The sequence below is a fragment of the Mya arenaria genome, chromosome 8 (assembly GCF_026914265.1).
Source record: "Mya arenaria isolate MELC-2E11 chromosome 8, ASM2691426v1".
Classification (NCBI taxonomy): domain Eukaryota; kingdom Metazoa; phylum Mollusca; class Bivalvia; order Myida; family Myidae; genus Mya; species Mya arenaria.
In genome coordinates, this window is record NC_069129.1 from 59,450,628 (window position 1) to 59,473,412 (window position 22,785).

A 22,785-nucleotide genomic window follows, 5' to 3' on the forward strand; every position below is an offset into this window, starting at 1 on the left:
ATGTCTTTGACCAGCTTCCAAGCCAAAAGCAAGATAGGTTAGAAGTTCAGAGGTAATAATATTTCAAAAACATCTTGGTCCTGCTTTCATTAAGTATGTACGTATAAGCAGAATTGTAATGTTTTACTGCATTTATGATTTATTTTCCAGAGCGAATGTGCATACATCCAACCGGAGAAGATTCCAAAAATCTATCCCAAGTGCACCCACGCCGTATTTGCGAAGAGCTTGAGATGTCTGATCATTTGTTGGATATCTTACAAAAGGGAAAACTTGTTCCACCTGACATAACCAGTAAACTTCAAGTGAAAGTGAACAGAAGAGATAAAATACATGAGTTGCTTCGCCATTATGACATACGCAAGGATAATGGGTAAGTTCTTAAAAATGATGAAACCTTGTGCACCGTTGGGTTTAAGTGCAGTGTTACTGACATTCGCCTGATTGTGAACACCACTTGAACGTTAAGCTACATGAATCAGTACAAGCTGCGTTTGGACTTAATTGTCTTTTTTTTAATATTTCCAACCATTTGAAGATTTAATCTCAACTAATATCCAATTATATGTTTACGGACGAAAATAGTGTAGTTCTATACACACGAGACCAATCCAAAGCCGAATAGATCGACTCCGAAGTTAGGTGGGTTTTGGTAGGATTTGGGACTTTTAACACTGACTATAATCAGTATTAGATACCTTATTTAATCTAACAAGTTAAGAGTTGATGTCCTGATATTACCAATATCCATTCAATCGTTAGGAATGAAACATGTTAGAGAATCAAGAAATAACGATACTTAATACCTTAGTAAGACAATGCGGTCATTGTTGTTCCCGGTCTTTTAATGTCGCCCAATTCGGAACGTATGGAAAAATATAGTTTAAAAGTTAATGTAAACATGAGAAATCTGTTATGTAGTGACAATACAAAATACATGTTTACACGTTCCAATAACATTCCAAAGAAGTGACTGACCAGAAATAATATATTAACACATGACGGCTCGTGCAGTGTCAGAATGTTCTTTTTTAATTTTACACATGCGTACCCAAGAAAAATATTCATGTTCTTCATACACCTACAGTGCGATTGTACATGACGATGAATTTCTTGAATGGTCCATGGCATTTTCTTGAGTTCATGAGTGAGAACGCTGTGTTAAGGTTTTACAAATAAAATTAATTAAAGTTTTAGAAAATGTATGATCTACTTGTAGCCTTCTGTTAAGCAGTCGCATTAAATCTATTTTATTTTGTAGGATATTTTTTTAGGAGGGTTCGGGGTTAACATATTTGCTCGTATACTTCCTATTGAGATTTACGTATTCCAAATACGCAGTTGATAAGTATGACAAATGAAACATGTGTGATCAATCATTTAATGTATAGGTATCTACACATATATTCACTTATCTTCGTGTTGAACAAACCTGATGTATACAACCCCATGCGAAAATATTGATTGATACCGATTAAAACTTAACATGAAAAATAACCGACCTTTTAATGCAAAGATATCCACACGTACAATGTACTTGTTAGAAATTACTTTTATATGAGATTAGTATAACTTATATTACATTCAATTTATTTCAGTGTCGAAATGATTTACACATAGAAATTCAATTTAGTATTGCATTTTATAATTTACTGTATATATATATCTTAATAATATTTTTTTTTTTCGGGAACGAACGCATGCGCACTAGTTTCGGATATTCGGACATATTTAATAACCAATCACCGAATCAGATATTATAAAAAATTGTTTCAATTCTTAGTAATGGTTAAATATCTGTAATGTTTTTTTCAACAATTCATATGCCAATCTGCCCAACACATTAAAAAAACAACAACAGAAGAATAAGTATAAACACATGATTGAATTAATTATAGCCTGACGTTGATTTATGATGTTATGCCCCTGAAGAATTAAAAATGATATAAATCGATAAAGGATTATTAAAATGGATTATCGCGAATGTTGGGCGCCCTCCGGGTATTAATCGTCTATATCCGATCGTCAAGCTGTTACTATCGCGTACTCCATTGTTTGAATGACTCAACACGCATCAAATGACGTTTCCATCCTCAAAAACGCATTGAAGTAATATATTGCAGTCCGTATCTAATTTTGGAACTACATTTGAATACGTTAAAAAAATACTGTAAATTATTTGTGTGCATACCTCATTTTCATGTTATCTAAAGGACAGGCGTTTATTTCAGATTTGGCACACTTTCTTCGTACATTAAAACAGTACGCGAGTCGAGGGGAAAGAAGGCATATCCACTTAAATTATTTGAAGGAAACTTTGTCGCAAAATTTGGTAAGCAAATAATACTACTACAAGTGCAAACACACTGTTTCCAATATTCCAGTATGTATGATGTTGTGCCGTATCCCTTTTTTCGCGCAAAAAAACGATATGTTCTAAGTTTGTAAACACACTACTTGTTTGTAAACAAACCGATTGATTCGATACCAATGTGGAAGTTTTTTTAATGTAACGTATCAGTATAACATAGATTCGGAACAAAATAAGTTCTGTGTACTTCCTTTTATTTCCACGCGTGTTCAAATATTTAAACAGCAGACTTTTGAGTTTCACTGAGGATTTGTCTTATACACTTTTGGGATGCAATTAATTGAAGCTTGGACTACTCCGTTAATGAAGGAATAATTTTAAAAAAAGTATGCATTTCTTATACCCTGCACAACAAAAATGTTTCTTCCTATAACAAATGAGGGTAAGAGAGATTGCAAAACACTTCATGTCCACGTACGTGTTAGGCTACACGTCAAGTGAAAAGTTGCATATTTAGTTTAGAGTTTAACATTCGTTTGCGGCATAAACCACCGTCCTAGCGTTATGTTGCAAAAGCTAACCTTGTACAAAGTACGCATTCCTAGATGATGCACTAAATATTAAGGTTAACACCTATACGTTCCCGCACAGGTAATGTTTGGCAACCTTCCTTATATTAACTTCCCTTATACCAATCATTTGAGAATTCCCATAAATACTGATAGACGGTATAAATTATAAGGTAAATATGTATTTATCAACGAAATAAACTACGCATGATTGAATGAAAATTTTTACATTGTAACTACTCTTTCAGATGGAAGCAGCTTCAGACTAGTTCACACAGGACTTAGTGTTACCTGGTCTTCGTCTTCTGTTGCTGGCAAATCAGAAAGTAAGGCTATCGTAATGTCTTACTTAGTAATTCCCATTTATACACTGATTTGTTTATCTAACTGCTTCGCTTTCTTTTGTTGCATTATGCGATTTAAAGTTAATAGTTCTTTGGATACACTACATTAAACCAGTTCTTATTCAGGAATTGTTAAGGCCTTGTAACCATGTAATTTTGGGTTCAAAAAGAAAATACACAAAAAGTCAGGTCCCATTTCTGTGTGCTATTCAGGCAATCCAAGTATAATTTCGTTTGTTTTGTAATTCCTTATTAGGCATACTTTCTACATCATTCCTTGCATTTTACATAATCGATATTTTTGCGAAATAATACTTTTATAGAGTCTAGTTTAAAAGCATTAGCTTTTCAACGAACTAGTTCTACCAAATAGGAATAATTTTAGGTGCCAACATGTTTTACACGTTTCAAACAAAAACTTTATATTGTCGCTTTATAGTGATTTCTTCTGTTTGTCGAATGGTGTATTTCATAGTGAATTTGATTCATTATTTCTTAAAAAGATCTTGCTTATTTTCAAAGATGTCATATTGTCAAACAACTTTCCGTTTGAATCATAAACGTTTTAAAATTCCGTTTTCATTTAAATAAGGTGAGCAAATTTTATCAGTATCAATATATCGAAAGCTCTTTTTCATCATTCTCGTTCACCTGAGTGATGATTCCAAGCATACCACACTCTGGTTCAAACGCCCCAATTCTGAGTGCAAACAGCGAAAACTTCAGCCAATCAAAGACGTTTCGCTATTTTCTATCTATAGATTCGCTTGGAGTCGGCAAACACGTTTACCGCACATTTTGTTCTTACATGACCAATCCGTTTAAGTTCCTATATAGCGGCGACTACGAAATAATGCCGTATATATAACAATTTGACTCATAGAGGATCTAAATATGAGATAAATATTCAAACTGGCGTAGCTTTTTTTATTTAATATATATCTTTCCAGTTCCTTTAATACTTAAAGGAAAATATTTGATTGATAGGTGTTAAATGTTCATTTGATATTTACATTTTGGTCCTTTTTACGGCTTATTTGAAAACTCTCGATACATAGGTATAAGAAGCAACGGATAAATGGTATGTATTAGTCTTTCGATATTAAACATACATGATTTTCAAATTGTCTGTTTAATTTAGATCGAGGGAAACTGAAAGTTCGAAATACGTATTTTCAAATGTACAATTCCGTTTATTAAGTAGCCAGTCTTAATAGGGCTGTTGCATTGAAATGCGCGATATTGATTTATAGCCCCTCAATGTGTCATGTCTTTGGGGCAAATAATGTAATATTGGTCCATCGTTTATGACATGCGAGAGGACATCGAGAGGGATATACCTATGATTAGCACAATTATTGTTTTTTAAAAAATAGGGATTTTTTTAAAGTTAATATGCTTGATTGATTATATTTGGGCGATTATCCCGTAATTAACTTTTACATATCAAATATGTATTTCAAGAAATAGAACTTGATCGGATATTTTTGATATCAAAATATATATTTGATATTCCTACGTGAATGTCAACAATTCATTTTGGCAACGTAAATATACCACCCTCCACAGCCCCAACCCCAAAGAACGATCGAACAATATTGTCTCCCACCTCCCCCGGTATATTCCCGATAAAAAATACATCATATTGACCTTAAAGTGACTCGCTCATGGTTTGTAAAATGCACTATTTTAATTGCGAAATAAACTTAGGCAAATCACAAGGAGTGTTGAAACAAAAAATACCAAAAGCTGGAACCCTTGGACAAATGTTGATATTTGCTCAAATATCGTATTTGAAAACCACAATTTTCATTAGCGTTCATAAAGTGAAAATTAATAACGGCTATGGTGTTGCGTGATTGGTTGATTGACGTATTCACGTGATGTTTTCAATGTATCCTTAACAGGTCAACATATTCCCTACTTTTGTTAAAGTCCCGGAGGCCCTATGGACTAGCCGGCTGCTTTTTATTTTTTTCCTGACTTTACCGGCATGGGTTTCGATAACCACTTAATCCAAAAAACGTTTGATGCTCTAACTATTTTCTGCAATTTCGATATCAAAGAGTAAAAAAAAAATGATAAAATAGAGATGAATTACAGGGAAACTTTTTTGTCCAAAAACATGGGCGAGTCGCTTTTAAACAACTTCCAAGGCGGTACCTAACAATTCTTGTTAAACATACCAATTATTTATATATATATATATATATATATATATATATATATATATATATATATATATAGTATTTATGCACTGTGCTGTTTGTAGAGTTGTGTGCTGTTCTATGTTTCTTGTTTGTGAATTTGTGTTCTATGTCTTTGGCGTTTGCCCATTGCCACTAAACCTGGTTTATGTTTAAACCTTTTGCTACTGAGCATGTTTTGTAGCATTTTGTATATAAATTGCGTTATAAAACATGCAGTTGTGAAATATATGCATACTTTATTTATTGTTTAAGTTAAATTAATGTTTCGTAGGTTTATTTCAATAGTTGATGATTGACCTTTTCGCATTTAAATGATTAAATGATTATACTCCATTAATATATTAGTATTGGTAAATTAAGTACCTGAATGACTTAAGTTTTAAATTTTAATCGCTGAAAATAAATGCTAATATCTCATATTCGTATGAAACAGAGTGCCTAATTAACTTTGCAAAATTAATGAAAAATAAAATAGCAGCAAACAGCGTATCGATGGTAGATGATCAAAAGTTAAGATGCTTAATGTAACGAGCATTTTGATTGATCGACGATGATATCAGGAAAATGATCTATTAATAGTTTTGCACTCGATTTTTCCGCGATTGAATCAGATGTTGGATTTTCCATGTTTAGCTCGACTATTCGAAGAATACTAGTAAAGGGTTAGTTAACTATTGTATTAAGAGCTATTGACGTCCGTTCTTGAAGTTTTATGATAAAAAAAAAGATCAAAGTGTTTACATGCATATTTTCACGTGGACAGTATAGGTCTTGGATTACACCTAAATTTCCGAAATGCTATTGTTAAAAAATGTTTGAATACTTAAAACAAAGGGTGTTAATACTTCATTTAAGAATATAAGCCAGTTTTTCTGTGTATCGTTCTTTTTGTTCTTTTTATTGTTTAGTATTTGTGCTTTGTTCTTATTCCAAGATTTAGCCTCAAACGCACCTAAACGCATCCGGGGGAGTATGCCTCCGACTCTCCACCGTTCTCGACCCATAAAAGGCTTGTACATACACATCAGTTCTGGTCTAGCTACCCAACTACACTTGACTCCTAATTTCGCCCCTATGACTACACGACGCTACCGATTTATTCTAAAATACTATGGTACAGAGAAATATGACAGTAGTGGTTAATCTTATTTGGCAGTAAAAGAGCACATTTTATCATTTGTAAAGTAAATGTAATGACATATATTTCAGAAGGAATGATACTATAAGACAAATGTGTGATAAAGACTCTACGATCGAATTTTCCGCTTAACCAGTTAAATGTTTTAAGACAGAAACACGGAAAACGTATCAAATCTCACAGTATTTCTTTCTGTCGTAGAATCTGCACGGGATTTTAATTCATATGCCGCCATGTTTTTCGTTGCACACTGAGTCTCTGATGAACGACCCCTGCTCCAATCAAACGACATTGAATTGTTAATCTTAGGCCAGGGTGTCTTTACAACGAATAATTAGATAATTAGTCAAAATGTACATTATAGAACTATTATATTGAAAGGCAAAGGGTATCTGGCAAAACTCAATTGTTGCCATGTCCAGGACATACATCGCCAGTATTTGGCAATATCATGAAATCAGTAAAACCCGATCAACTCTTGTTTCTAACAATATATGACCAAACTGGTGCCGATGTCCAATACGGCACATCAAGTGTGCAATTTACCTTTTCTAACTTAATTTTGTCAACTCTTTGGAGGAACTAACCAGTTATTGTAATCGTTCCAAATCATCACCATCCCCGAACCTCTTCAACATATCGGCTTGCTCATTTTCCGTTTGTGGAATCCATTCTAGAACTACAGTTATGTTGCTTTTAACAGACAGCATGTTAATGTGAAGCAATAGCCTTTATATCACACTTTTTACTTTCATTTAACAAAATTTATTTGACATCTTTATTATTAGAATACACTTTGACTTGATGATCTTACAATATTAGAGCCTTACTTTGAAAACCCTGCTTACTGCTTCTTTCCCCCTCCTAGTGGAACTCTCAGTCCTTTAATTTACAGACCAAGAACCAACTACTTGTTCGTCTAAGCTGGAACCTTTCAAGAGCGTACCCGTGTTCAATTCCGTAAATGTAATATTGCTCACGTCAGGGAGTCTATTACCGCTCACTTCCTGGAGCCTACTACTGCTCATTCCAGGAGCTTTTTACCGATCACTTTCGGGATCTTAACTACAGCTCACTTCCGGGAGCTTACCACAGCTCACATCCGGGAGTTAACCACGGCTCACTTCTGGGGGCCTACTGTCTGTCACTTCCAAGATTATATAGCCGCTGACTTCCAGGAACCTACTACCAATAACTTGATGGAAGCTTTTACATCTCACAGTCAAGAGTTTACTACTGCTCACTTCCGGGGGCCTATTACTGCCCTCTTTCGGGAGCCTACTATCCCTTACATCTAGAAGCCTACTATCGCTACCTTCCAGAAGTCTACTTCCGCTCACTTCCGGGAGCATACCATTGCTCACTTCATGGAACCTTATATATCTCACTTCTGTGAGCCTACTACTACTATACTCACTTCTACATCCTTTAACTCGGAATAAGTGTTTTCGATGTGATCACATAACCAACTGTACTGGCATCACAGAAAATTTGAAAAGTTTACAAAGTCGACATACTCTCACCAGCATTGTTTTATTTCAGAACAGTTTTATGCCAAAATATCATTTTACTTATAGCCATATCCGAAACAATGACTTGAGAATTCCAAGTATAAAAACCTGTGTTGCCGGCCACAAACTGCAGCTATAAAAGTTGGCTTACTATTGACATCAAATATCCAATTGGAAGTAGATTAAATTTATCCAACCTTTCCTGGCTCAAAGCCTGTCAAAGAAGCGTCTCAATTCTGCAAATCCTGTTTCCTTCAGGTAAACAACAGTTTCTTTCATAATTTTACACCTACCCTAGCCGTTCACCATGACTTGATTTTAGAGCGTTCGTTTAATTGATATTACCTTCAATATCGACATCTTAAAACATCACAAAATTATGTCCTGCTGTAAGGAGATATTTAACTTACCAACGACGTGTCTTTGTAAACCTATGTCCTGTCGTTTTGATTTCGAATGGAAGAGAATCATACACAAATTACTTTTTCTGTCCATCGAGTACCCATGAATACCCCATATATATTGGGTTTACAATTATCAATATGATGATATGCTCTTTTAAGATCGTCTGTAAATACATATAAACATGGCTTAAACAAACATTCTGCAACCTTTATAACTTCAATGTTTCCCTTGAAAAGACGCCAATGTGGATAAATGTTTCTACATTCACCTTAATTTGGATTATGCCCCTCACGTGTGAGTAAGTTAACCACTGTTGGTATTATGCCCCTCTCAAAACGCCACTGTGAGTGGGTTAACCACTGTTGGTACTTAAATGTCTTGCTTAATAACTCCTTTTGACAACAATTTCACCTGATTAAAGGCAATCCATTACCATTTATAATAATACTAACTATGTATGGGCCCGCGGATGACAACCGCCACATTGATATGTGCTCTTTAAGTCTACCAACTGGAGAACGAACAGACGGTACTTCCATTTTTATAGGAATAACATTATTTTCCAAATTAACCCGACTAACTGCAGATCGACCAGTTTTTGCCTGCTTTTCATTATTTCGACAGCTGCGAAAAAACGAATTTTAGCATTTTGTAACACAATAAATTCTTCCTATTAAAATACGTCAAGTGTCAAAGCAAACACCGTCTCCAGTCATTGCTAGAATTAGCTCAAATACGCCAATTAAATTAAAGTGAAGAAAACTGATCTTGGAGTTACTATAAGTGTTCTTACTTGCCAATTTTCGGATGATGAGAATGATGAAATTCCAGCAAACTGTTAAAAGCAATACGATTAGATAATGAATCTACAAAAATAAAAGCATAAATTCAACTCCAGAATTTTACGAATTTTAAACTCCACAGTCTATTTTAATGTCTTACACAGAACATTACGCATCGTCCGATTCCCCGACAAGCCCATGCACCCAACTGTTTTACAGCACGCAGACAGGTATGGATGACCCGTCGATGACAAAAGTCACTGAGCAGCTATAAGTTCAGACACATAAGTTCAAGGTCAAGGACATCCTATCAAATTGGGGCCCATAGTGTCCCAGAAACTGACTAACACCTGCTTCATAGAATATATGGTGGTTAGGGTTTTCTGGTTGATATTGTTCTTCGTTAGTGTAAAATAACACGTTAATATGAAGGACGCCATTTATTGAGAGGTCGCTTACATCTTGTACAATACAAAATTCCAAGAATACCGCTTATATCATAATAATTAAGAATGTATAAAACATGTACGAATGCCTAAATCGTTATCAGATACATTACATCCCTTTTTCTTCAAATGATAAATAATAAGTAATATTGTTAAAGCTTGTTCGATAGTCAATTGTCATACTGTTGATAACTATTAAATCCACATGTTGAAAACTGTTCACATCATTTCTAAGTTGACAAATTGAATGTATGGAGTCCTATAAAGTCAAGTTGTCTACTTGATAAACAATAAATGATAAACTGATACATAATGACTAGAGTTAACCAGCTGGCAAATAATGATTCGTTTAAACAAAAAACATTTAATACTGAAATTGGATATAAAGAACTAATTGTTCTTTTAAGGCGCAACGGGTTTTACCCCTTAAGCACAGTTGCAGCCTAGACAAATAAAAAGAAAACATGACAATTAAATAAAACTTGAAATATATGAACTTTCTTTATCAGTGTCAAGTCAAGTTTCTTAGGTTTGTTCACAATTCGACCTCATCGCGTTTTGTATGGCTCGTCGCTGTTGTTTGAAGTCGATGTCCTCTGTTGCTGTTGTGGCGGCGATACAGGGTCGTCCAGAGTTTCATCGAAGTCGGTCGAATCACCTTCTGTCAGATCGGCAGCATTCGATACGCGAAGATGGAGCCGATTCCTCCTGTATAAGCGATCACCACTTTGGACGATGTATGACCTTGGTTTGTCATACTTGTTAGTGACGACTGCAGGTTTCCATGGCTTATCTCCCTTGTTCATCCATACAAGTGTATTGTCTTTTAGAGGTTGTAGGTCTTAAACCCCTCTCCTCCTGTCATATTAGTGTTTTTTGTACACCTTTGCTTGTCAATATGTCCCTTAACCACACTAGCGTTGTTGTTTTGTGGTTTAAGTAATTCGATAGCAGCTGGAAGTTTGTTTCGCGGGCGGCGACCCATCAGCAGTTATAACGGGGATAGGTTAACTCCAGCCAATGGGTTGTACGGTAGTCCAAAAGCACCATGTGCTTGTCTTAAGCCTTTTTCCATAGTTTCTTGATGGTTTGTATGGCTCTATCTGCTTCACAATTTGAACTCTGGAAGTGTGGGCTTGACGTTTCATGCTGGATACCATACGATTTACAGAATAGTCTGAATTCGTTTGCGTTAAACTGAGGCCCATTGACACTTCTCAGTCGGTTAGGAATTCCATGACATGCGAAAACACTTTTCAGAGCTTGTACCACTGAATTTGTGGATTCTGTTTGCAGCTTGAGTACATCAATGTACTAGGAGTAGCAATCTACTAATAAGACATACTTCTTCGACTCGAAATCAAACAGGTCACAACCTACGACATTTCCGGTGTTGGTGTAGGTTTCAACAGTTCAGCTCTTTGTTGATTTTGAAGTTCCGCAGATTTTCCAGAGTCTTTCACAGTTAACTCGATATCGGCGTTTATTCCCGGCCAATACATTACTTCTCTGGCTCTTTGTTTACACTTCACTATGCCTAGATGTGTGGAATGTATGAGTTTAAGCATATGTTCTTGGAGACTGGGTGGAATAACTAATCGTGTCCCTTTGTATATGATTCCATCAGCAACTGTCAGCTGATCACGAGAGTCCCAGTAGCTTCTGACTTCAATTTGGGATTCACTTTTTGTGTATGTCCAATCAGCTAGAATAACTGTTTGTAGCACAGACAGTTCCAGCTTCGTTTTCTCCTGAAATTCACAGTACTTGTCTTGACTAACTGATATAATGTGTATCGTCGAATTGTCAAGTTCTTCAGTTTTATAACTGCTTTGTAGTGGAAGATAGGCTCTTGAGAGTGCATCTGAGATGTGCATCTCTGTACCCTACCGATACTTCACTTTCAAGTCATACCACTGGAGTTTCAACAGCATCTTCTGTAGTCTCATTGGTGCCGATGATAGAGGTTTGGCGGCAATTTGTTCTAACGGGTTGTGGTCGGTGTACACTGTTGTTTCTTTCCCAAACACATACCATTGAAACTTGTTTACGCTGTACACGATAGCGAAGCATTTCTTTTTCAATTTGCGCTTATCGTTGTTCAGCAGATGTAAGTGCACGCGACCCGTTGGCTATAACTTTTCACTCTTGCATAAGAACTGCTCCTAGTCCATCTTTACTGGCATCACATTCAATTTCCACTGGTTTTTGGACGTTATAGTATGCTAGTACTGGTGGGGTACAGCACAATTTCTTTATTGTCATCTTCCTGTTCATGTTCCCAGTGAAACTCAATGTCTGATTTCATTAGTGTTCTTAATGGCGCATCCACCTGGCCCAGCTTTGGTACCAATTTACCCAAATACTATACGAATCCAAGTATTTTTCTCCCATCTTCCTTGTCAGTTGGTCGTGGCATGTCCATTAGTGCTTTCACTTTGCTCGGATCTACTTTAAGACCGTTTCCAGTCATTATGTGTCCCATATATTGTACACTTGACTGTCTAATTAGACACTTGTCGTAGTTCAGCTTTAAGTTGTACTGCTTCCCTCTTTCTACTACTTGTCGGAAGACTTTGTCATAATCTTCGACAGTTTTTCCAGCAATCAGGATGTCATAAATGATAGCGAACGCACCTGGAATACCTACTATCATTTTGTCCATACTCCTTTGGAAAATTTGTGGAGCCGACTTGATCCCAACTGGCAAACGCAGCCACCTATATCTCCCTAATGGGGTGTTAAAAGTTGTCAAGTATGATGATTTCTCATTCAGCTTGATTTGCAGGAAGCCACTTTTAGCACCTAATACAGAAAACACTTTCATGTCATTTATTTCACAAGCTATGTCCTCTATACACTTCATTGGGTGGTGTTCCCTCTTTATTGCTTTGTTCAGATCGTTTGAATCTATGCAAATTCTAACTTTATCATTTCTTAAAAACACTGCCATTGAGCTGACCCACTCTGTTGGTTTTCTTACTGGTGCGATGTGCTCGTTTTCCTCCATTCCATGAATATTTTCAATGACTCCTTCTTTCAATGAGGCTGGCAGCCTTCTTAGTGGGTGATTTACACCTTTAGCTCATTCACTCAATGTTATTGAGTGTTCACCTGGCATTACACCAGTTGTTTTCACTATTTCAGGGTAGTCACGGGATAGCTCATGTTCTAGGGATAATTCACTTAGCTTGTGCACTCTCTGCAGCAGACTCAATTTCTCCGCAATATCATCAGAAATTATGTTTTCTTGCCGTAAGTCCACAACTTCGAATGTTAGCCATGTTTGTACTGAGATTGGTTTGCTTTGGGTTTATTCAAATTGCTTTTCTTTGTATGTTGCTTTACAAACATCACCTGTTCTCCACGCATAACCTTCATTTGTGACTGTGACAGCTTAAACTGCTGGCCTATTTCGATTGCCTTATCAAGGGTCAGTTTTTGTCCTTGATTTAATAGCCTTTGTTGGACTTTGCTGTAAGTCAACAAGAACATCGTCCGTTTCCGGATACCCACAGTCCATTATTAAAAGTCTCAAGATCTTACCAAAGTTATCAAATGTCTCACCATTAGTTTGCTTACGCTCTTGCGCACGGTATCTTGCAACACGTTTATTTCTCCTCGGGCGGACGTATTCCTCAAGTTTCTGTAAGACTATAGCGGGATCTTCCTCTTCATCGTTCTGAAAGTTGAGGGTTTTGTATATTTCCCGACCTTGCTGGTTAATCCACATTCCAAGCCAACCGCATTTATGTTTCTTGTCTGTAGTCGCGATCGGACTTTTGAACGTAAACTCCACGTGTTGCTTGAAGCGCACAATATTCCTGGTACATATCCGATGCACCCCAATTAAGGCTTGGATGCTCAAAATTCATTCCACTGGCCATTTCACCGATTTGCCACAGATTTGATGTGTCCTGCACAAAAATAATACGTTAACACCGTAGAATAATGTCTCTGCATTCACTACGTTCAAATGTTACGTTCCGATTGGCAATATGCAGCGTGAAATCCTTAGATTTCCTGACACTATGTAAAATAACACGTTTATATGCAGGACGCCATTTATTGAGAGGTCGCTTACATCTTGTACAATACACGATTCTAAGAATACCGCTTATATCATAATAATTAAGAATGAATAAAACATGTTAGAATGCCTAAATCGTTATCAGATACATTACAGTAAGCCCCCCAAATGTTCTCAATAGGATTAAGATCAGGACTGTAGCTTGGCCACGCCAAAACGGTCACTTCCTCCACTAAATACCAGGATTTTTCATGATGGGCAGCATGTTTTGGGTCATTATCTTGTTGCAAAACCCATTCATTTCAATACAAACCCTGGGCTGTTGGAAGCAAATGTCCATGAAGAATATTTGTATACCGCTTACTGGTAAGATTATCTTCGAAGACACACAGTGGCATCACTCCAAACATACTTACCCCACCCCACACACGGAACTTGAGAAGTGTTTTGGTCGCTGGTAAAGTGGAGATTTGTCGTCTTTAGTCCACATGTTCACTCCATTTTGGTAGAGCCAGAAATTCCTGTTATCAGAGAATATCACATTATCCCAGTTATAGTCTCTGTGTCGCAAACACGAATCCAACCTCTTCTGTTTTTGCTCTGGCCTTATGAGTGGGGATGGCGTTGCAGTCTATGGAATGAAGCTCTTTCCTCATGGTTTCTTTGGATACCGGCACAGTCACCCTGTAAATCATTTCACTTCTGATCTTGGAAGTACTTCATCTCCTGTTTTGGGATGTAACTTAACCCAACCTCCTCGGATCACCAACTGTCAAACTGCGAGGCCTACCTGCTGCCTTCGTATGCTCTATTCCCTGTCCATTCTCAATTTTTCTTAGTTTAAACATATTTATTTTACAACGATTGTGAAACAAGTTACTACAACATTATATTAATCACTCCTCTCATTGGCACGATTTAACGCGAGAGTGTGGTATTGTGTTGTGGGGGGAAACTGGAGAACCCAGAGAACCCAGAGAAAAACCACTTGTCCGTCTCGGTGACCATAAAACCAAACTCACATGCGCCCAAGCCGTGAATCGAACCTGGGTCGCCTAGGTGAGAAGCGAGTGCGCTAACCACTGCGCTAACCAGACAATCCTTAATAATTCTCATAACCCTGTATACAGTCGATAGAGGAATGTCTGCAGTGTCTGGAAAAATGGTGCTTGCAGTTGTAATCGCATCACTATAGAGCTCATAAACTTTCATTTCTCAGATGCACTCATATCAACACTTAACTTTCATGGTCGTCATTTCGACGTATCGAACATGCAACGGGTCTGCGTTTGTGTCCCTCTTTCAGAACCCTGTAATTTTGCACCGTACATAATATTGCCAACATATGTTCGGTGCTTGTAACGGATACTATCCGCGTTTTATTAATATATATGTGTCAAGTGTTTATAGTGGATACTATCCACGTAAAGTTAATCTATATAAAGGCGCACTTCCCATGCGTATGTATATATTAACATGCGAAGAGCAAAGCGTCAGTCAACTTAATACAGGTATACACTGACAGATTTGACTGAGTACACTGTGGCTGTTTATATGGCTTGTAAACGCTATTCCCAAATGCAAATGTTAATATGTGATAACAACTAACTTTATGTACCTAACAAGAAAAATAAAGCTTTTGTACACTCCTTCTTATTTTTGACTATTGATTAACCAATCATGACGGAAATATAACAAATAAATTTGGAAGACGAATTTATTTACACGTTTAACAACATATGTTATATATTCCCCCTTTCTAAACTGTGGTATTTTTTAATACTTTCTTCAATCGTCAACAATTAAGTTTCTCATTATTGCCATGCAAACTGAAAGATCTCTAATAAACACTTTCAAGAGTACAGTTACACGGATAGTGTATAATTACACACCTTTTAACCTTAATACCAACTAAATAATACTTCAAAACAGCTTTAACTCAGACTGCAAACATACACAAAGTTTATAATGTATCCTCTATCGCGTGCACTATCTAGCTACTTTATCTACTAAGCAAATAACAATGCAAACAGACTTATCTGTATTTGCCCTGATACAATAAAACAAATCACAGGTAAACTCAAACATTCAGTGCACATATAGCTTAAATCAAACTGTTAGAAGGTGCACAATCAACAACTAGTATCTTGCACATCAATAATCATGCATTGATCAACTAATACAGTTCCTGTTACTGTGCACAAATAACAAAATGGCTCAATCAAATTTCAGTTATATCAGCACATTTCTTGAGGTACGTAGTCGCTACTCTCTGCCTGGACGATTAAATATGTCTTCTATCTGTTCTGTACGAGAGAAGGCCATCTGAATACGACTGTGGGGGGGGGGGGGGTCAATTAAAACTGACGGTGCGTAAACCTAAACTGGTTATTAAATACGTCACAAGGTTTATTAAAAGTTCCCATGGATACCCACACAGGGATGGACATGTGACGCGATGATGTTTCACTCCGAGGTCTCTGTCAATCGCCGATCTTGTTCGACGGCCAGACGTAAGCTAATATGATGAATAAACATCGGAATATTGTACAATTGTGTTGAATGCGTGTACTGGGGTTGAAATAACGTTAGTTTGCTTTTTTTCATTGGCGGTGTGCCAAACATGTTCAAGAGCGTTTGGTTAAACGTATCGCGCTCTTGTAACACAGTTTCACAATCTGTGAAAAAGGCACCCAATGTGTGACCTGGTACCATATCCTAAAAAGTATATGATCTGTACGGGAAACTGCCAACTTTCGGCCTTCGTATGTTACAAATAATCACACATTAAAGGTTAACATAAATAATTCATAATCGCCATATGTGCAATGTAAATATCAGATTTTAAAATGGTATATTTCAATTTTCCGCTCCGAAAGTCTATATTAACCAGGTTTAAAAGTAGTAAACACCTCCAGCGTATCACGACATTGAGATTAATAGTAAAGTTTATTGTAAACGAATGCGCACATAATTTTGAAAACAGAATATTCGATTTTCAGAAAATCATAAACCGGAAGATATAAAGTTAATGAAGGTATTTCAATGGATTTTCATAACGTTTTTAAAACAAATACGTGTAACTCTTCTTGGAAATTACGATATTGATGGTATATTATGTAAATAAAAGCCTAACTCAAGCTGTATTATATACACTGAATGTTTGGGTAAACATGTGATGTGTTTGACAGATGTATGTATTACCATTATTATTTTATAGGTAGTATCTTAAGTATTATGACCGGCTAGTTTGAAATTTTCTCAATCTGTCGGGACAGCGAGCACTTTGTGTGCACCCATTATATAAGGTTGTTTTTCCATGATTTTTTTTTAAATAGTTCATTCAGTTTTGACTGCCGTTTGCTTCACACATTCAGTTAATACTATGATATATATTGCATATACATTGTCGCTAGATAATTTTGTTAAGATCATTCTATTTGTTTTGCAAGTGGTCTTTTGTGCTTTGTTATTGCTTGAAATATGATTTTATCCATTGACAGGTACATGCTTTCTTTTATATAAATTATTGATCATAAGTATCTGTCATTGCCGGTAGTGTAAGATAGGTTCATCCCGACCCGAGCGTAGGGTTTTTGTGAAACGAGGTTTGAATTGAACCTATCTTGACACGAGCGGCTATGAAAGATGCTTTTTTCCCACCTCAGTTAAAAAAAAGTTCAGTAAAACAAAATGCTGAATCTCTTTTGTGCGTAGTAAAACTAAATGCGTATGGATATGTGATAAGTCGTGGTTGTTATGGATATGCGCGCAGTAATTCAGATTATGTTGATAGTCAAATCGGTCTTTAAATAGTGCTGATGGGAGTAAAGCATTATTTCTTGTAAGGTGCATGAAAACTTTTTTATGGTGACATTTGAAGCGGGAAATAATTAATTAGCATTCTAAATATTGCCACAAGACATTGTTTCTATGATGCTACAGACGACAGTCTTCAACAAGGGAGGTAAATACAATGTGATGACCATTAAAAAGAAGTTCCATTCTGTTAGTTGTCTTATTTTTGCCCGTTGGACAGTTAAGACTTTCTAGCATGGTTAATATTTGGATATACTTATCTAAGGTGGGAGAAAAGACTATTCAGGTGACTGACGCTTTGCTTTTATATATTGCAAATGAATCTTCGTCGATGGAAGCCCCAACTCCCTTCTGAAAGCATTTCCATAAACGGTTTTATGTCATTTTTAAATTATTGTTGTTGGAGTTTGTTCTGTTTTTTTTTTTATCATAAATGTATGGTTTCATCAATATAACAATAATATTATCACAGTATGTGCTTTTTATGACTGAATAATCTGCGAAAGTTCTTATTTCATGAAATTAAGTCTTCACAAATATCATTATATTTTAAGAATTGAATTATTTTATTCCAAATTCGTTGTACTTTCCAGCCTTTATGTTAAGGATGCATTTTAATTTTAAATGACTGTATTCAACAAATAACTTCCGTGTCCCCATTGTGAATGTTATGCACAAGGTGTAGATTTATCATCCTTGAGTCAGCTAGTTAAATTCCAAATAACAAAACGAGCATGACATTTGATCGAGCAATAAACGCCCACTCTTGTTAACATTGCAATTAACATAAATTACGCATAAAACGTGCCAGTATTGCTTCGTTTTCGTACATGTGATTATATTTATTTCGCCATATTTGCCTTTTCTGTAATATAAGGGTTCATATTCGTGAAGTAGATTTGACGTTGGGTGTCTTAGGGTATCAAACTTGTAGAATGCCTTTCCTTATGAGCCAAATGATATATAATTAAACTTGCTACATGGGTTTAGACCTCTGTCCTTCAAATAATATTATCTATTCTTTACAATGTTTCCATATTGACGATTAGTTTGTGAATGAAATTTATTTTAGTATCCTAAGTAATGTTTACCTGTTCTCTCAAAGAATCCAAATCCAGTTTGCTCTTTCCGTGGAGTCCGGCGTCCACATCCTAAAACCGCCCAAACTGGCCGGGAATATGCAATACCAAAACGGGGGGTAACAGCCTCCTGGTATTGTTTAAGAGAAAAATAGTTTTCACCTTTAACAGGGGGGTACACGTATTCCGAATCTGCAACGGTTTAAGTTTGGAGTCTGATATGCAAGATGGCGGAGAAACAATGACAAAATAGGATTTTTTGGAACCTGTTTCTGCCTTGTAAGTAGTATAAATTATATATTTCCAAAATATCATGACGCGCATACGGCTCTACAATAACAATGCCTACTTGGCTTTATATTAATTTTCATGCTTCTAGGTTATGGAATAAAAAAGTTTTTGAAGGAAAACCTTCGGCCAGTCTGTTGTTTACAAATGTCGGAAGTGAGAATTTGATACTTTCAAGGACGTTAAAGCTAAAACAACACATCTTTTTGCAATGTTTTCTTCTTAGAAAGTGCTTTTAATTAAACAGGGTATAAAAACATGACCAAATTACAACGCCACCATTTATTGAATGTAATTTGAAAGGTTGAACGTGTCGGATAAAATCATTTTTTTTAGTTCTAGAAGTTGTTTCAAGATACACGGGTATTCAATCATTCAACAGAGACCAATCTAACTAACTTGAATTCATGTCGTTGGTAAAGAGTGAAGCCCACGCTAGGTTGTTAACAATTTTTGAAGCGTTAGAACCGAAATCATCAGTTATCTGTAAATTGTGTTGTGGATATTCCCGGAAGTTCGTTTTGTCTCTTACAACGACAAACACTTCAAACAAATATTTTAACGACGATTTAACATCGTATTTATGTTTCAGCTGTTGTTTTCGTCTGAAATAATTTATTTTTATAAAGCAAATGTTCCAAAAAGTAAAGAAATACTCTAACCTCACAGTGTACTTTTCTGTCGTATAATTTTAATATGCCTTCATGATATTTGCTTCATTCTGAGACTACGCTGGATCAACCCCGACATTTAATTGTCGATATTAGGTTATTACATATAGGCAACGAAAAATTAGATATTTAAGCAAAATGTAAAAGTTTTTGACATTAAATTTTAAGGCAAAGGGAATCTGGCAATAACCCATTGTATTATTTTAATTGACAAACAACGCGGCAATATCCTGAAATCTGTAAAACATGATTTCAACTCTTGTTTCTAACAATACATGACCCAAATGGCACCGCTGTCCAATACGGTACAACCAATGTGAACTTTTCAGTTATTGTCATCGTTCCAAATCATTTTAAAAACAACAATCCCTCCAATGTCGGGTACTACCACTTTTAGTTAAAACGCTTATATGTGTAATTATTTGATGAAGCAAAACAATTTACTGTCTGTGGACCACATTTGCTGGCTATATAACAAATCAAACTATCTAAAATAAACCAGTCATCATCATCCCCGACCCTACTCAACATATTGGCACGCTTCGTAAACATATATGTCCTGTCGTTTTGATTTCGAATGGAAGAAACTACTTCTCTGTCCTTCGAGTACCCATGAATACCCCCTATATATTGGGTTTACAATTATCAATATGATGATGTCCACTTTAAAGATCGTTTGTAAATATAATATAAACATGGCTTAAACAAACATTCTACAACCTTTATATCTTCAAAGTTTCCCTTGAAAAGACGCCAATGTGGATAAATGTTTCTACATTCACCTTAATTTGGATTATGCCCCTCACGTGTGAGTAAGTTAACCACTGTTGGTACTTAATTGACTTGCTTAATAGCTCCTTTTGACAACAATTTCACCTGATTAAAGGCAATCCATTACCATTTTTAACAATACTAACTATGTATCGGCCCTCGGATGCCAAACACCACATTGATATGTGCTCTTTAAGTCTACCAACTGGAGAACTAACAGACGATACTTCTTTTTTTCATAGGAAAAGCATTATTCTAAATTAACCCGACTAACTGCAGATCGACCAGTTTTTGCCTGTTTTTTAGTATTTCGACAGCTGCGAAAACAACGAATTTTAGCACTTTCTATTATAATATTTTTTTGCTATCAAAATATGTCATTTTTGTATGGATGCAGAACGTCAAATGTCAAAGATAACAACGTCTCCAGTCATTGACAGAATTAGCTCAAGTACGCCAATTAAAGTAATGAAGAAAATTGATCTAGAAGATACTATAAGTGTTCTTACTTGTCAATTTTCGGATGATGAGAATAATGAAATTCCAACAAACTGTTGAAAGCAATACGATTAGATAATGAATCTACATTCAACCACAGTACATAAATAAAAGCATAAATTCATTTCCAGAATTTAAAACTCCACAATCTATTTTTATGTCTAACACAGAACATAACACATCGTCCGATTCCCCGAATAGTCCATGCACCCAACTGTTTGACAGCACGCAGACAACTAATATGGATGACCCGTCGATGACAAAAGTCACTGAGCAAGATAAGGCACAAAAGGTCAAGGTCAAGGACTTGCTGGAAAAGTTGAAAGCCAAGAAACAGCTGAAAGAGGAGAGACGGGACGATGACTACACGAGTTTGAATCCCAACCCTGGGCCCAGTACTGAGACGAATATATACAACAGGCACGTGACCAAGGCTCAGAGGGATCTGGCTAACGTGGAGAAACATGTAAACAGGTAAAGAGGCTTTGTTTTTGTCTGTGTTTGTTGATAATTGATATGCTATTTCATAAGACGTGTAGTATTGTTGATTATGAATATTATCTTGATATTTTGTTCGAGTTATTTTGTAAAAGTTATTTGAGCTTTGATTTTTATTAATTCTGATGTGAACAGTATTTGACCAATTTAAAGTGTTTATTTATTTTTAATGCACATTGACAAGAACAACACCTTTTTTCAGATGCAGAACGATGATCTCCGACGTGAAGGGACTGTTTGATGGGCACCCAGCCCTGTCCCTTCCAAGGGAGCAGGCATGGAGGTTTGTAAAGAAATCCTGTCTTCGTAATCCTACAAAAATGTATTAATTTCACCTTTGTTAGTCTAAGATGTTTGTCATTTTCTCTAAAAGCAACAATAATAGTTATTTCGTGTTCATTCTTCAGAAAACTGGTAATAACAATATTATAGATTTTAAAATATTCATGATATTGTTTTCCTCACATGTCAAGATGGTTGAAACAATATTTATCATATTAACTTCATCAAACAATATTTAAATATCCCGGTAATATTACCCTGATACATGTTAGATGTTCAGCCTCACACGCTTTGCTGTTATTGACGTCGTTTGCGATAGGTATCAATGTTGTATCATGAAGGATCACGTGATCAAAATGGACCAGCCAACATTATTATTGTAAAATAAAACTATAAAATATGTTTGATAAAAAAATAACCTTCATAAACAAACAAATGTATAAACTGATTAAAGAAAAAGGAAACATCAAGATACCGTTGTCTTATACCGTTATTACAACTATTGTGCAAATGTAATTGATATTTAATAATTTGTCCTCAAACTCGTAGGCTACGGATGTTTTATATCTTGGTTTACGAACCTTAGGACCCGATTCATCAAACCTCAGAAAAAAACGTTTTAAACGTGTGTAAATCATAGTTTGGTAAAGTTCCATGACATTATCAATGATTTAATTCTTAGATTTTTGCTCACATTGGAGTAGGGATATCAACAACACATATTGTTGAACCTTTAATTATAAATATTTATTGTAAAAACTAATAAATAAATAAAAAAATAAATATATAATAAAAATGTCGAATCGAACTTTTCATATCAATATGGTCTGGGACCTCTTCCGGATAATGATATATGGTCGACTTACGGACCTTCAGATCAATGTCGTGATAACCTTAAGCTAACATTCAGCTGAATATCGGTTTCCGATCGATATATGAAAAACGCTAAGGCCTAGAGACCTTGAACTTTGTAGAGATCCCTAAAACATGACCAGTACCTTAACTATTGTTATGTCAGTTGGTCAAAGGTCGAGGTCGTGGTGACCTTAAGCTTAAAATCCTATGTCGTTCAATAACTGAAGAATGCTTATATCCACATACATAAAACTTGGTATCCTGATTTAATGCATCTG

General features: G+C 35.8%; 1 protein-coding gene across 1 annotated transcript in view; it reads left to right on the forward strand.

Annotated features, from left to right (window-relative positions):
• The window catches only part of LOC128244401 (uncharacterized), a 26,807-nt gene continuing 4,022 nt past the window's right edge, over positions 1 to 22,785 (forward strand). Inside the window, exons 1-6 of the mRNA XM_052962410.1 lie at positions 1 to 37; positions 151 to 373; positions 2,232 to 2,332; positions 3,129 to 3,206; positions 21,043 to 21,346; positions 21,573 to 21,653. Coding sequence (XP_052818370.1) covers positions 1 to 37; positions 151 to 373; positions 2,232 to 2,332; positions 3,129 to 3,206; positions 21,043 to 21,346; positions 21,573 to 21,653 — 824 coding nt within the window. The remainder of the gene's footprint in view (positions 38 to 150; positions 374 to 2,231; positions 2,333 to 3,128; positions 3,207 to 21,042; positions 21,347 to 21,572; positions 21,654 to 22,785) is intronic.